At 49.4% G+C, this 14,005-nt stretch overlaps 1 protein-coding gene across 2 annotated transcripts in view; it reads left to right on the top strand.

The window, feature by feature from the left end:
* The first annotated feature begins 299 nt into the window (after nucleotides 1–299).
* LOC116991980 (adhesion G protein-coupled receptor E1-like) overlaps nucleotides 300–14,005 on the top strand; it is a 36,059-nt gene continuing 22,353 nt past the window's right edge. The window contains exons 1-4 of one of the 2 annotated variants that reach the window (XM_033051007.1): nucleotides 300–444; nucleotides 4,416–4,508; nucleotides 7,035–7,166; nucleotides 8,941–9,588. In XM_033051007.1, the coding sequence (XP_032906898.1) occupies nucleotides 414–444; nucleotides 4,416–4,508; nucleotides 7,035–7,166; nucleotides 8,941–9,588 (904 nt within the window). In that variant the 5' untranslated portion in view covers nucleotides 300–413. The remainder of the gene's footprint in view (nucleotides 445–4,415; nucleotides 4,509–7,034; nucleotides 7,167–8,940; nucleotides 9,589–14,005) is intronic. The other variant, XM_033051008.1, reaches the window with a different exon arrangement.

Raw genomic sequence — 14,005 nt, 5'->3', positions numbered from 1 at the left:
TCCTTATTTATTAATTTACTGACATATTGACTTAGTCTTCTAGCTAGTATTTTCGCTACTATTTTTTGATCCGTATTTAACAAAGCAATAGCTCTGTATGATCCTGGTTCTTCTATATCTTTATCTTTTTTAAGTATTAGTGTGATCGTTGATTCTGTTTGTTCTTTAAAAGCGTATGTATACATTTTCTGTAGACGTGGGGTCACTGTGTCGTAAAAACATTTATAAAATTCATTACTAAATCCGTCAGGTCCTGGTGTTTTCACCCTGGATGTTATTGCATGAAGTTGGTGCTGGGCCAGACAGTGTGTGAGTGCCGAGACTCCCAGCTGCTACACGCAGCGAGGGGCAGCCCGTCTGCCTGCACGTCTGCCCGCACGTCTGCGGCTGCGACCCGTCCTGCAGCAGCTACCATGACCCGGAGTCACTGTCAGCTGCTCTGGGGTGAGTACACACAGCGGCAGTTTACACAGTCTCACCCCTCTGCCCACTAATACCCACCCCTACCTCTCCCTTCCCACACCCTCCTCACTACCCACACCATCTCAGCCAACACACCCCTCTCCCCCAAACTCCTGTAAGTTTAATTTAATTTAGTTTAGTTTAATTTAATGTAATTTAATTCAATTCAATTCATTTTAATTTAGTTATTTTAGTTCAGTTTAATTTAATTTATGATACGATACTGCTATTGAGGGAGTGCAGCGTAGGTTCACCGGGTTAATTTCCGGGATGGCGGGACTGTCATATGTTGATAGAATGGAGCGGCTGGGCTTGTACACTTTGGAGTTTAGAAGGATGAGAGGATATCTTATTGAAACATATAAGATTATTAAGGGTTTGGACACGCTAGAGGCAGGAAACATGTTCCCGATGTTGGGGGAGTCCAGAACCAGGGGCCACAGTTTAAGAATAAGGGGTTGGCCATTTAGAACGGAGATGAGGAAACACTTTTTCACCCAGAGAGTTGTGAATCTGTGGAATTCTCTGCCTCAGAAGGCAGTGGAGGCCGGTTCTCTGGATGCTTTCAAAAGAGAGTATAGATAGAGCTCTTAAAGATAGTGGAGTCAGGGGATATGGGGAGAAGGCAGGAACAGGGTACTGATTGTGAATGATCAGCCATGACAATGTTTACAGAGGGCCAACCAAAGAAGGGTTTTGACCCGAAAGGTCACCCATTCCTTCTCTCCGGAGATGCTGCCTGTCCCGCTGAGTTACTCCAGCATTTTTTTGTCTAACCCACGAATCTACATGTCTTTGGGATGTGGGAGGAAACGGGAGCACTTGGAGAAACCCCATCTGGTGGGACGCAAGAAACTGGAGCAAATCAGCGGGACAGGCAGCAACTCTGGAGAACATGGATAGGTGACGTATCGGGTTGGGACCCTTCTATGGAAACTCAGTTGTTCACCAACATCTGGATAAAGCATGCAGTTGTTTTCCAGGTCCCACCAGTCACTGTCCTCTTGATCCAGGCTGTGGTCATCTGCTGAGAGAATGGAGCGGCTGGGCTTGTACACTCTGGAGTTTAGAAGAATGAGAGGTGATCTCATTCAAACATATAAGATTGTTAAGGGCTTGGACACACTAGAGGCAGGAAACATGTTCCCGATGTTGGGGGAGTCCAGAACCAGGGGCCACAGTTTAAGAATAAGGAGTAAGCCATTTAGAACGGAGACGAGGAAACACCTTTTCTCACAGAGAGTGGTGAGTCTGTGGAATTCTCTGTCTCAGAAGGGTCTCGACCCAAAACGTCACCCATTCCTTCTCTCCAGAGATGCTGCCTGTCCCGCTGAGTTACTCCAGCTTTTTGTGTCTATCTTCGGTTTAAACCAGCATCTGCAGTTCCTTCCTACACAATTTTACACACTCCAGCATTACAGATCATCGGAATTCCTCCCAAAGTCCTCCAGTACTTCTAGATACTGGTTTTGCTGCCTCACAGCGCCGGGGTCCCGGGTTCCATCCTGGCTGCGGGTGCTGTCTGTACGGAGTTTGTACGTTCTCCCCGCGACCTGCGTGGGTTTTCTCCGGGTGCTCCGGTTTCCTCCCACACTCCAAGGACGCACACTTTGTAGGTTAATTTGGCTTGGTATAAATCTAAATTGTCCTTAGTGTGTGTAGGATAGTGTTAAAGTGGAGGGGTTGGCTGGTCGGTGCGGACACGGTGGGCCGAAGGGCCTGTTTCCGCGCAGTATCTCTAATCTAAGCCAGTTGCTTTGGCTTAAACTTTGAATCCAGCACGGAACACAAACGAACGTGTCGCTCAGTGTGCAAAACCCACCAGAGTTCTCAGCTATCAGCACCACCAATCTGCTCTGAGGACTTGCAGTCTGAATACAACCGGCAACTGTGTAGTCAATAAAATAACATTCCACAGAGGAAGGTCACAAAGGTGGAGACTTCCTGTTTCCTTGTATTGTTATCGAGGATTTTTTCAGAAGGACTCTGAACCAGAGACCAGAAATGGCCGCTCCTCCCTCCCTCCCAACCCAACCAGGCAATGCTCTTCCTTTACTGTTGGGCCAATTCACCGAAGCCAAGTCACCTACAATCCTGCACGTCTTTGTAGTGTGGGAGGAAACTGGAGCACCCTGTAGCAACCTTCCTATACTGAGGTTCTGTTTGTTGGGTATAGCGCGGGGGGGGGGGGAGGCCATTCAGCCCATTTGGACCTGTGCTAGCTCCCAGGAGATTGACCCCACCAGTCCAGTTTGTCATCATATATCCCTGTGGCCTGATAATTTGATCTTTCTCACACTCTGTGGGAGGAAACTGGAGCACCCGGAGAAAGCCCACGAGGCCACGGAGAGAACGTGCAAACTCCGCACAGACAGAGTTTCCACTAGTATTGGGTTATCAATTAATTTTTTTGTTTTAAATTATACCTTATCTATGAGTACTATTTATACAAGCCTGTTGTCACTGCAAGTAGGAATGCCATCGCTCCATTGTCACCGCATGTTACAATAAACACTCTTAACTCTTAACTCTCTCTCATTTTAAATGGTAATTGAAACAAGATGGAAACATAGAAACATAGAACATAGAAAATAGGTGCAGGAGTAGGCCATTCGGCCCTTCGAGCCTGCACCGCCATTCAATATGATCATGGCTGATCATCCAACTCGGTATCCTGTACCTGCCTTCTCCCCATACCCCCTGATCCCTTTAGCCACAAGGGCCACATCTAACTCCCTCTTAAATATAGCCAATGAACTGGCCTCAACTACCTTCTGTGGCAGAGAGTTCCAGAGATTCACCACTCTCTGTTTAAAAAATGTTTTCCTCATCTCGGTCCTAAAAGATTTCCACCTTATCCTTAAACTATGACCCCTTGTTCTGGACTTCCCCAACATCGGGAACAATCTTCCTGCATCTAGCCTGTCCGACCCCTTAAGAATTTTGTAACTTTCTATAAGAACCCCCCTCAATCTTCTAAATTCTAGCGAGTACAAGCCGAGTCTATCCAGTCTTTCTTCATATGAAAGTCCTGACATCCCAGGAATCAGTCTGGTGAACCTTCTCTATACTCCCTCTATGACAAGAATGTATTTCCTCAGATCAGGTGTGGTCTCACCAAGACCCTGTACAACTGCAGTAGAACCTCCCTGCTCCTATACTCAAATCCTTTTGCTATGGAGTCTAAAGAATGTCACCCATTCCTTCTCTCCAGAGATGCTGCATGTCCCGCTGAGTTACTCCAGCTTTTTGTGTGTATCTTCAGAATAAAAACGAGCTCTGCTTGGCTCTAATCAAATGATGCCGCAAGTTGCTGATTTGAATTTCCTTTGTCAAATATTCCTGAAGGGGATCTGGAATTCTTTAGGAAATAGCTTCACAATTAGGAACAATTTTGGGAATGTTCCCGCTCCAAGCATCAAAGCTGTCCGCTCCTGCCCAACCTTGCTGGGTGAATGAGCTCACCTCCTTATTCTACCGCATTCCGGGAGCCACTGGCCAATCGTGACTCACACAACAAGCCCTCAACTCTGGAGCTGCTATATCAAGGTCAAAGATAGACACAAATTGCTGGTGTAACTCAGTGTGACAGGCAGCATCTCGGCAGAGAAGGAATGGGTGACGTTTCGGGTCGAGACCCTTCTTCAGAAGGTTTTCAGCTAAATGATCGGCCAGTCTACGTTTGGTCTCGCCGATGTATAAAAGCCCACATCTTGAACAACGGATACAGTAGATGAGGTTGGAGGGGGTGCAAGTGAACCTCTGACTATCCTGAAAGGATTGTCGGGGTCTGAAGAAGGGTCTGGACCCGAAACGTCGCCCATTCCTTCTCTCCAGAGATGCTGCCTGTCCCGCTGAGTTACTCCAGCATTTTGTGTCTACCTTCGATTTAAACCAGCATCTGCAGTTCTTTCATACAAACTTCAATCTCGTTTTCTTGTGTCCTTTGACAGCTCTGTACTTTGGCCATGCTGTGTTGACACTTCTAGTAAGAGCTCAGCCCTGCCGACCTGGATACCTGCTTAAGACAAAGCAAGACTGCATTGGTGAGTTAAAATCAATCTCTTACTAACATGTGCATTGGAAGCCAGAGCAGGTCATAAAGTTGTACGTGACAGGAGTAGAATTAGGCCAAACGGCACGTCTCACCTACTCCGCCATTCAATGTACAGTTTACAATTTACTCAAGGCAATTAACCTGCAAACCCGCACGTCTTTCGGATGTGGGAGGAAACCGGAGCACCCGGAGAAAACCCACGCAGGTCACGGGGAGAAGGTACAAACTCCGTATAGACAGCGCCTGTGGTCAGGATTGAACCCGGGCCTTTGGCACTGTGAGGCAGCAACTCTACCGCTGCTCCACCGTGCCGCCCCGCACTGAGATCTTTAGGGTGATTGCAGGACTTGGTAACTTGAGCTGACAGTACCAACTCTGTTCAATTGAAGGTACTTATAAGTGATAGGAGCAGAATTAGACCATTCGGCCCATCAAGTTCAGTTTAGTTTAGTGTCACGTGTACCGAGGTACAGTGAAAAACTTTTGTTGCGTGCTAACCAGTCAGCAGAAAGACAATACATGATTACAATCGAGCCGTCCACAGTGTACAGATACATGATAAGGGAATAACGTTTAGTGCAAGGTAAAGCCAGCAAAGTCCGATCAAAGATAGTCCGAGGGTCACCATTGAGGTAGATAGTAGTTCAGCACTGCTCTCTGGTTGTGGTAGGATGGTTCAGTTGCCTGATAACAGCTGGGATGAAAGTGTCCCTGAAGTAGGGTTGCCAACTGTCCCGTATTAGCCAGGACATCCCGTATATTGGGCTAAATTGGTTTGTCCCGTACGGGACCGCCCTTGTCCCGTATTTGACTGCTACTACTCGGGTCAAGGGGACTGTCGGGTCGGAGCGCCGCATCCGGCCCCGCCTCACCCGTCCTGATGTAGTGCAGCCCATGGAGTGCAGCAGCAGCAGCAGCAGCGCCTCACCCGTGGCCCCGTCGGTCGGCAGCCCGGCCAGCTGTCCGACCTTCGAACCCGCTTACCGCCAACACCACCATCATCTCTCCTTCTCATGGCTGACCATCAGTTCGCTCGCAGAGTCCGGCGCCCGGGCCAAAACTCCTCAGCTGGTCCGCCGGCTGGGCTTTGTGTGCAGTCCAGCACCCGGGCCAACTCATCATTCACCCAGCCACGGCCGAGTCAGTCAACGAATTGCCGTCGGGAATTTGTCCCCCGTATTTTGACTGTTTGTCCCTTATTTGGGAGTGAGAAAGTTGGCAACCCTAGCCTGAGGCCTACTCCTGATTCTACCTCTCCCTCCTAACCCCATTCTCCTGCCTTCTCCCCATAACCTCTGACTGGTGCATAAAAATGTATTTTGGTTTGGGATTGCTAAATGATCTATCTAGTCGTATCTGAGTGGTGTACTCTGCTTCGACTGATGTCAATGACTGTGGACGAGTTTCTGGCCTTATATTTTGTTTTGTTATTTTTGTTCTGCTTCGGATGGGCCGTGCAGTGTTGACATTAACTTTAACATCAGGGACAGGCAGAGTGCTACAATGTCAGGAAGCCGGTCGTTCCAAGAAAAGGGAAACTGCTGCTTGGAACTTCCATTGGGATGAGCTTCCACTGAAAATTCCGGGGTAGGGATTGACGGAATTCATTTAAAAGCAGGCGGCACGGTGGCGCAGCGGTAGAGTTGAGGCCCGGGTTCAATCCCAACTACGGGTGCTGTCTGTACGGAGTTTGTATGTTCACCCCGTGACCCACGTGGGTTTTCTCCGGGTGCTCCGGTTTCCAGCCACACTCCAAAGACGTACAGGTTTGTAGGTTAATTGGCTTCATTCAAATTGTAAAATGTCCCCAGTGCCTGTGGTGTTTATGAAAGAACAGCAGAGGCTGGAAAAATCGAAGGTAGACAAAAATGCTGGAGAATCTCAGCGGGTGAGGCAGCATCTATGGAGCGAAGGAATAGGAGACGTTTCGGGTCGAGACCCTTCTTCCGACCGGAAAAATAGATGTTAGAGGGAGCGGGGGAAATGGAGGCGAGAAAAAGCCAAAACAAAACAGGTCCGGCAACAGATTACCTCAGGAAGTGTAGAGCCCACAATGGTCCATTGTTGGCTGGGGAAGATGTGCTAACGAGAGGGATACTGGGATGTGGACAGTGGAATTAGTAGGACGGCTCGGGTGGGGGAGGGGAGAGAGGGTGGGGGAAGGAATGCAGAAGGTAGACACAAAATGCTGGAGTAACTCAGCGGGACAGGCATCATCTTTGGAGAGAAGGAATAGGCGCCGTTTTTGGTTGAGACCCTTCTTCAGACTGCAGAAGTTACTGGTGGGTTTTACAAAGGTCACAATGCACAGCGTGGGAGACCCGGCTACGATGCCTGACTTTGTCCCACCCCCACCTCTTCCAGCTTCCCCCCACCCCTCACTCCATCAGCCTGAAGAAGGGTCCCAATCAGAAACGTCACCAATGCACGTTCTCCAGAGATTGCCTGACCCGCTGAGTTACTCCAGCACTTTGGGTCTTCCTCGGTTTTCAATGCTGCCTTCTGTTTGTTTCAGACGTGGATGAGTGTGCTGAAGATGCCAATAAATGTGGACCCAACAAACAATGTATCAATGCACAGGGAAGCTACAACTGCATCTGTCTGCCAGGGTTCAAGATGTACGTCAACGACCCAACAAGGTGTGAAGGTAAGTAAGGCTTGGGTGTAAGCGTGGACTCACAGAGGGATCACTGCACTTCAACTCCCTGCCCATGGTAGGTTCAAGGTACATGGGTAGGACAGGCTTGGAGGGATAGGGCCAAATGCGGACAGGTGGGACTAGTGCATCTGGGGCATGTTGGCCGGTGTTGGCAAGTTGGGCTGAAGGGCCTGTTTCCACCCTGTATCACTCTATGATCTGTGACTCCAGGGCACAGGTTGACTGAACGCCAACCTCCTCCACCTCCCCTCCCTCTTCCCACATCACCAGGCCAGTAGATTCCAAGCTGGGAAGGTCACCAAATATTTCCTAGGCTCTAACACTTCATAGACCTGTGGCCATGGCCTTCAAGAACTGTTTACTTTGCATTTAGTTCAGTTTTGTCTAGTTTCGTTTTTAGTTGAGTTGAGTTGAGATTAGTTGAGATTAGTTGAGTTTAGTTGAGATTAGTTGAGTTTAGTTGAGACTAGTTGAGATTAGTTGAGATTAGTTAGGATTAGTTGAGATTAGTTGAGTTTAGTTGAGACTAGTCGAGATTAGTTCAGATTAGTTGATTAGTTGAGATTAGTTAAGATTAGCTGAGATTAGTTGAGATTAGTTGAGATTAGTTGAGATTAGTTGAGATTAGTTGAGATTAGTTGAGATTAGTTGAGATTAGTTGAGATTAGATGATATTAGATGATATTAGATGATATTAGATGATATTAGATGAGATTAGATGAGATTAGTTGAGATTAGTTGAGATTAGTTGAGTTTAGTTGAGTTTAGTTGAGTTTAGTTGAGTTTAGTTGAGTTTAGTTGAGTTTAGTTTAGTTTAGTTTAGTTAAATACACAAAGCAGTTGTCCTCTCCCCTCACTGCACCCCGTGCCCAGTAGAGCTGGAACACCACCTCAGGACAGGTGACCCTGGACTGGACACAGAGGTGTCCCATGGTGTTACGTCAGTCATTACCTGTGTGGCCACAGTTTCAGGGTTCAATTTTAACTTAGTTTAGAGATACAGTGCAGAAACAGACTTTTCGGCCCATCACGGCTGATCAATCTCTCCCTCCTTACCCTGTTCTCCTGCCTTCTCCCCACAACTCCTGACGCCCAAACTAATCAAGAATCTATCAATCTCCGCCTTAAAAATATCTAAAATATGATAAATTAAAGGGCACTGTCCTCTTTGCTCCAGAGATGCTGCCTGTCCCTCCTCTCTGGATTCTTTTCCTCTCCTCCAAGAACCAGCGAGATCAACGAGGGATGATCTTGTTTAGTTTAATTTAGCACGGAAACAGGCCCTTCGGCCCACTGAGTCCACACCGACCAACGATCCCCGTAAACTGACACTATCCTGCACACACGAGGGATAATTTATAATGATACCTAGCCAATTAACCAACAATCTTTGGAGTGTGGGAGGAAACCGGAGGTTCTGGAGAAAACCCACGCAGGTCACGGGGAGAACGTACAAACTCCGTACAGACAGCACCCGTAGTCAGGATGGAACCCGGGTCTCTGGCGCTGTGAGGCAGCAACTCTACCGCTGTGCCTGTGGTTTGTGCAGAATTGCCACCAAAAATATTTGTGAGGGACTGGATCCAATTCCTTCCTGTAAATGGCACAAAGGTCCTCTGCTGCTTTAACCAGCGGTTGGCATGACCTTCTGGCAGTGTCTAAGAGATGGCATTATCTAAAGCCCGGTGCGTCCCAGTGTGGCCGTATGCACTGTGGTTGCACACAACCTGCTGAAGGTCCTCACCGTTTTCAACTTCCACAGAGGTTCCGAGCGGGAGGCAGGCGAGACTGAGAGAGCGGGCGGCAGCTCAGCATGGGGACTCTCATCTACCTCAGCGAGGAGACTCTGCAGTACCTGCCCATTGGAAGACCACTCTACCCGGCAGAGAGAACGCCACTGCACCTGACAACGGCAGCGCCTCTGTATCTCATCGAGGGGACACTGCTGTACCTCACCAAAGGCGTGCCCCTGTATCACGCCGAGGGTTCACCGCTGTCCCTCGACAAGGTGACACCGCAGTACCTGGCCATTGGAGCACCCCTGTACCTGGTGGTGGCAACGTGAACATGTCTGGTCACTGGAACTCACCTGAGTCTGGAAGCGGGAACACGCTTGACACGATCACTGAAAGGACGTCAGGGCCAGGTCATGGACACACACCTGGGCCAGGTAATGGACACACACCTGGGCCAGGTAATGGACACACACCTGGACCAGGTAATGGACACACACCTGGGCCAGGTATTGGACGCACGCCTGGATTGATTATTGAACACACACCTGAATCAGGTCATGAACACACACCTGAACCAGCTAACCAACACACACCTGAGCCAGGTACTGGACGCAAACCTGGACAAGGTATTGGACACACACCTGGACAAGGTATTGGACACACACCTGGACAAGGTATTGGACACACACCTGAGCCAGGTATTGGACACACACCTGCGCCCAGTAACAGACATACACCTGGGCCAGGTATTGAACACACACCTACGCCCAGTAACAGGCATACACCTGGACAAGGTATTGGGCACACACCTGCGCCCAGTAACAGACATGCACATGGGCCAGGTATTGGACGCACACCTGGGCCAGGTATTGGACACACACCTGCGCCCGGTAACAGACATACACCTGGGCCAGGTATTGGACGCACACCTGGATCAGGTATTGAACACACACCTGGACCAAATATTGGGCACACACCTGGGCCAGGTATTGGACACACACCTGGGCTAGGGAACAGACACACACCTGAGCCAGGTAATGGATACTTACTGAAGAAGACCGCACCTTTCCGCTCTCCATCTGCATATTCCCTGCGTGAATAACCTAATTTAATTCACAAAGAGGGACAGGGAGGGGAAGCGGGTCTGTGCATCTTCCACTGTCACCTCTGTGACCTTGTTGCTCATTTTGGACTGCACTAGTGTATCTTGGAATTGGAGTTGGATATCTATACCTCACACTACATCCGCCCTCGATCTAATCCCTTCGTTTTAATAAGCCCCGAGTAATATTTCATACCTGTTGGAAGGATAGGGCTTAATTGAGATGAAAATGATGACTGGTGGCCACTGATGAAGAGTTGGTCAGAATTGGGGTGGCACGGTGGCGCAGCGGTAGAGTTGCTGCCTCACAGAGCCAGAGGCCCGGGTTCCATCCCAACTACGGGTGCTGTCTGTATGGAGTTTGCACGTTCCCCCCGTGACCTGCGTGGGTTTTCTCCAGAATCTCCGGTTTCCTCCCACACTTCAAAGACGTGCAGGTTTGTAGGTTAATTGGCTTGGCTTGGCCTAGTGCGTGTAGGATAGTGTGTGGGGGTCGCTGGTCGGTGCGGACTGAGTGGGCCGAAGGGCCTGTTTCCGTGCTGTATCTCTAAACTAAACTAAGCTAAAATTGAACTCTGAGTCTGCAGCCATACAGGTGAAGAGGTGGCATAACTCCATGGGACACCTGCATGGAAAGCCCAGGGTCACCTGTTGGGAGGTGGTGTTCGAGATCTACAAGGCAGGGGGTGCAGTGCGAGGAGAGGACAGTTATTCTGTGTTTTTCTCGGGGAGTGTTGTGCAGAAGGGGGGGGGGGGGGGTGCCTCTGAGGGAAGGAGTGGTTTGTGGACCTTGACCTTAGGATCTGGTCATGGCCTGCAAGGCCGGGGTTTATTGCCCATCCTCAATTACAAGGGGCCGTGAACTGCCCACCCAAACCACCACTGTCCCTCTGGTGAAGGTGTTTCACAGTACTGCTGTCACAGAACATAGACCTTAGAACATAGAATATAGAACATAGAACACAGAACATAGAACATGGAACATTGAACATAGAACATAAAACATAGAATATAGAACATTGAACACAGAACATAGAATATAGAACACAGAACACAGAACACGGAACATGGAACATAGAATATAGAACATAGAACATAGAATATAGAACACAGAACATAGAACATGGAACATTGAACATAGAACATATAATATAGAACATTGAACATTGAACATAGAATATAGAACATTGAACATTGAACATAGAATATAGAATATAGAACATTGAACAGAGAACATAGAACACAGAACATGGAACATGGAACATGGAACACAGAATATGGAACACAGAACACGGAACATGGAACATAGTTTCTGTTCTAGATTACTTAGACATAGATATAGACCATGGACTATAGCCCATAGAACAAAATTTTACTGAAGCCAATTAATCTACAAACCTGTACGTCTTTGGAGTGTGGGAGAAAACTGGAGCACCCGGAGAAAACCCACGCAGTCACGGGGAGAACGTACAAACTCCGTGCAGACAGCACCCGTAGTCAGGATGGAACCCGGGTCTCCGATGCTGTGAGGCAGCAACTCTACCGCTGCACCACCGTGCCGCCCGACAAATGTTTTTTTAATGCAAATCTCAGCTGGATGACTCTGTGAGGACAGTTGTCCTTGAGTTGATCCACTTGTACATACCATCACATTATCACCATGGGTGCCCAGTTACCCACTGCCCCCTGGTGGGGAAGAGCGTAAATGGCCCAGGTGCCCAGCAATGGCGGGATAGGTACCTCAGGCACCTGCCCCCCACCGCCCTCTGTCTAAAAAATATTGCCCCTCACCCCTCCTTTCAACTTTGCCCCTCTCATCCTTAAAGCTCTGCCCACTAGATTTTGACTTTACAATCCTGGGCAAAAAAAGGCTGTGACTGTCTATCCTCTCTGTGCCTCTGTTATAAACGTCTATCAGATCTCCTCTCAATTTCTGGCATTGCAAAGAAAACAATCCAAGTCTGTTCAAGTTCAGAAGAATTGACTAGTTTCCGCCCCCCTCCGCCCACCCCCCACCCCCCCCCCCCCCCCCCCCCCCCCCCCCTCCCGAAGAAGAGTCCGAACACAAAGCTGAGGGTGGTGAAACTGTGGAATTCATTGCCGCAGACGGCTGTAGAGGTCAAATCATTGGGTATTTTTAAAGTGAAGATAGGCACAAAATGCTGTAACTCCACGGGCCAGGCAGCATCTCTGGAGAGAAGGGCTGAGGAAGGGTCTCAACCCAAAACATCACCTATTTATTTTCTCCAGAGATGCTGCCTGTTACTCCAGCACTTTGTGTCTATCTCCGGTGTAAACCAGCATCTTCAGTTCCTCCCTACACATCTAAAGTGGAGATTGACAGATTTGTGATTAGTAAGGACGTCAAAGGTTATGGGGAGAAGGCAGAAGGGAGAGATAGATCAGCCATGATTGAATGGCGGAGTAGACTTGATGGGCCGAATGGCCTAATTCTGCTCCTATGTCCTATGAACTTATGAAAGTTCACCTATCCATATTATCCAGAGATGCTGTCTGACCCGCTGAGTTACTCCAGCACCCATAGAGTGATACAGTGTTGCAAACAGGCCCTTCGGCCCAACTTGCCCACACCGGCCAGCATGTCCCAGCTGCACTAGTCCCACCTGCCTGCGTTTGGCCCATATCCCTCCAAACCGGTCCTGTCCATGTACCTGTCAAACTGTTTCTTAAACGTTGGGATAGTCCCAGCCTCAACTACCTCCACTGGCAGCTCTGTGACTTCTTCAGTCCAACCTCTCCCTGTAGCTGAAACCTCTCCGTGAAAAATGAAACCAGCCTGATCTCCCGCTGTTGAAGCCAAGTGTATATGGGCTTTGTAAACAGAATATTGTGGAGTGGCGGTGGCGTGGAACGGGATGGGCACGTTGCCGGCTCGGCCCAGGGACCGGTTACTGTGTCCGGCCCCAGCAGAGGGAGCGAGTGAATGGCGGGACCGCTGTCCGGCCAAGTGTACCAGGGTACGGGGAGGGATGGGATGGGATGGAACGGGAAGGGATGGGAAAGGTCAAAATGGGATTGGAAGGGTTGGGATGGGAAAGGTTTAAATGGGAAGGGATGGGATAGGATGGGAAGAGTTGGGATGGGAAGGGATGGAACAGGAAGGGATGGGATGAGATAGGATGGGAAAAGTTGGGATGGGAAGGGTTGAGATGAGAAGTAATGGAACGGGAAGGGATAGAACGGGGATGGGATGGGAAGGGTTGGGACGGGAAGGGATGGGAAGGAATGGAAAAGGTTGGGATGGGATGGAAAGAGTTGGGATGGGATAGGTTGTAAAAGGTTGGGATGGGAAGGGTTGGGATGGGAAGTGATGGAACGGGGATGGGGATGGGATGGGAAGGTTTGAGACGGGAAGGGATGGAATAGGAGGGGATGGAAAAGGTTGGGATGGGATGGGAAGGGGATTGGATGGGAAGGGATGGGACAGGAGGTCCTTAAGTCACCTCAATCATTGCCCCTCCACAGGCTGGGCTGAAGAAGGGTTCCAACGTCACCCATTCCTTCTCTCCAGAGATGCTGCCTGTCCCACTGAGTTACTGCAGCATTTTAGTTTGGTTGAGAGATACAGCGCAGAAACAGGCCCTTCAACCCACATATTCTTCCCGACCAGCGATCCCCGCACACTAACACTATCCTGCACACACTAGGGACAATTTACAATTCATACCAAGCCAATTAACCCACAAACCTGGAGTGTGGGAGGAAACCGGAGTACCCGGAGAAAACCCACGCAGGTCACGGGGAGAACGTGCAAACTCCGTACAGACAGCACCCGTGGTCAGGATTGAACCCGGGTCACTGGCGCTGTGAGGCAGCAACTCTACCGCTGCGCCACCGTGCTGCCCCCTTGTGTATCTTCGGTGTAAACCAGCATCAGCGGTTCCTTCCTCCACACGCCTGCCCCTCACATACTGGTCACTACACCACTGGTCACTACACCACTGGTCACTACACCACTGGTCAGCCAG

The sequence above is a fragment of the Amblyraja radiata genome, chromosome 35, assembly GCF_010909765.2.
Source record: "Amblyraja radiata isolate CabotCenter1 chromosome 35, sAmbRad1.1.pri, whole genome shotgun sequence".
Classification (NCBI taxonomy): domain Eukaryota; kingdom Metazoa; phylum Chordata; class Chondrichthyes; order Rajiformes; family Rajidae; genus Amblyraja; species Amblyraja radiata.
The sequence above is the reverse complement of the archived record's forward strand: the minus strand, read 5'-3'. Positions and strand labels throughout refer to the sequence as shown.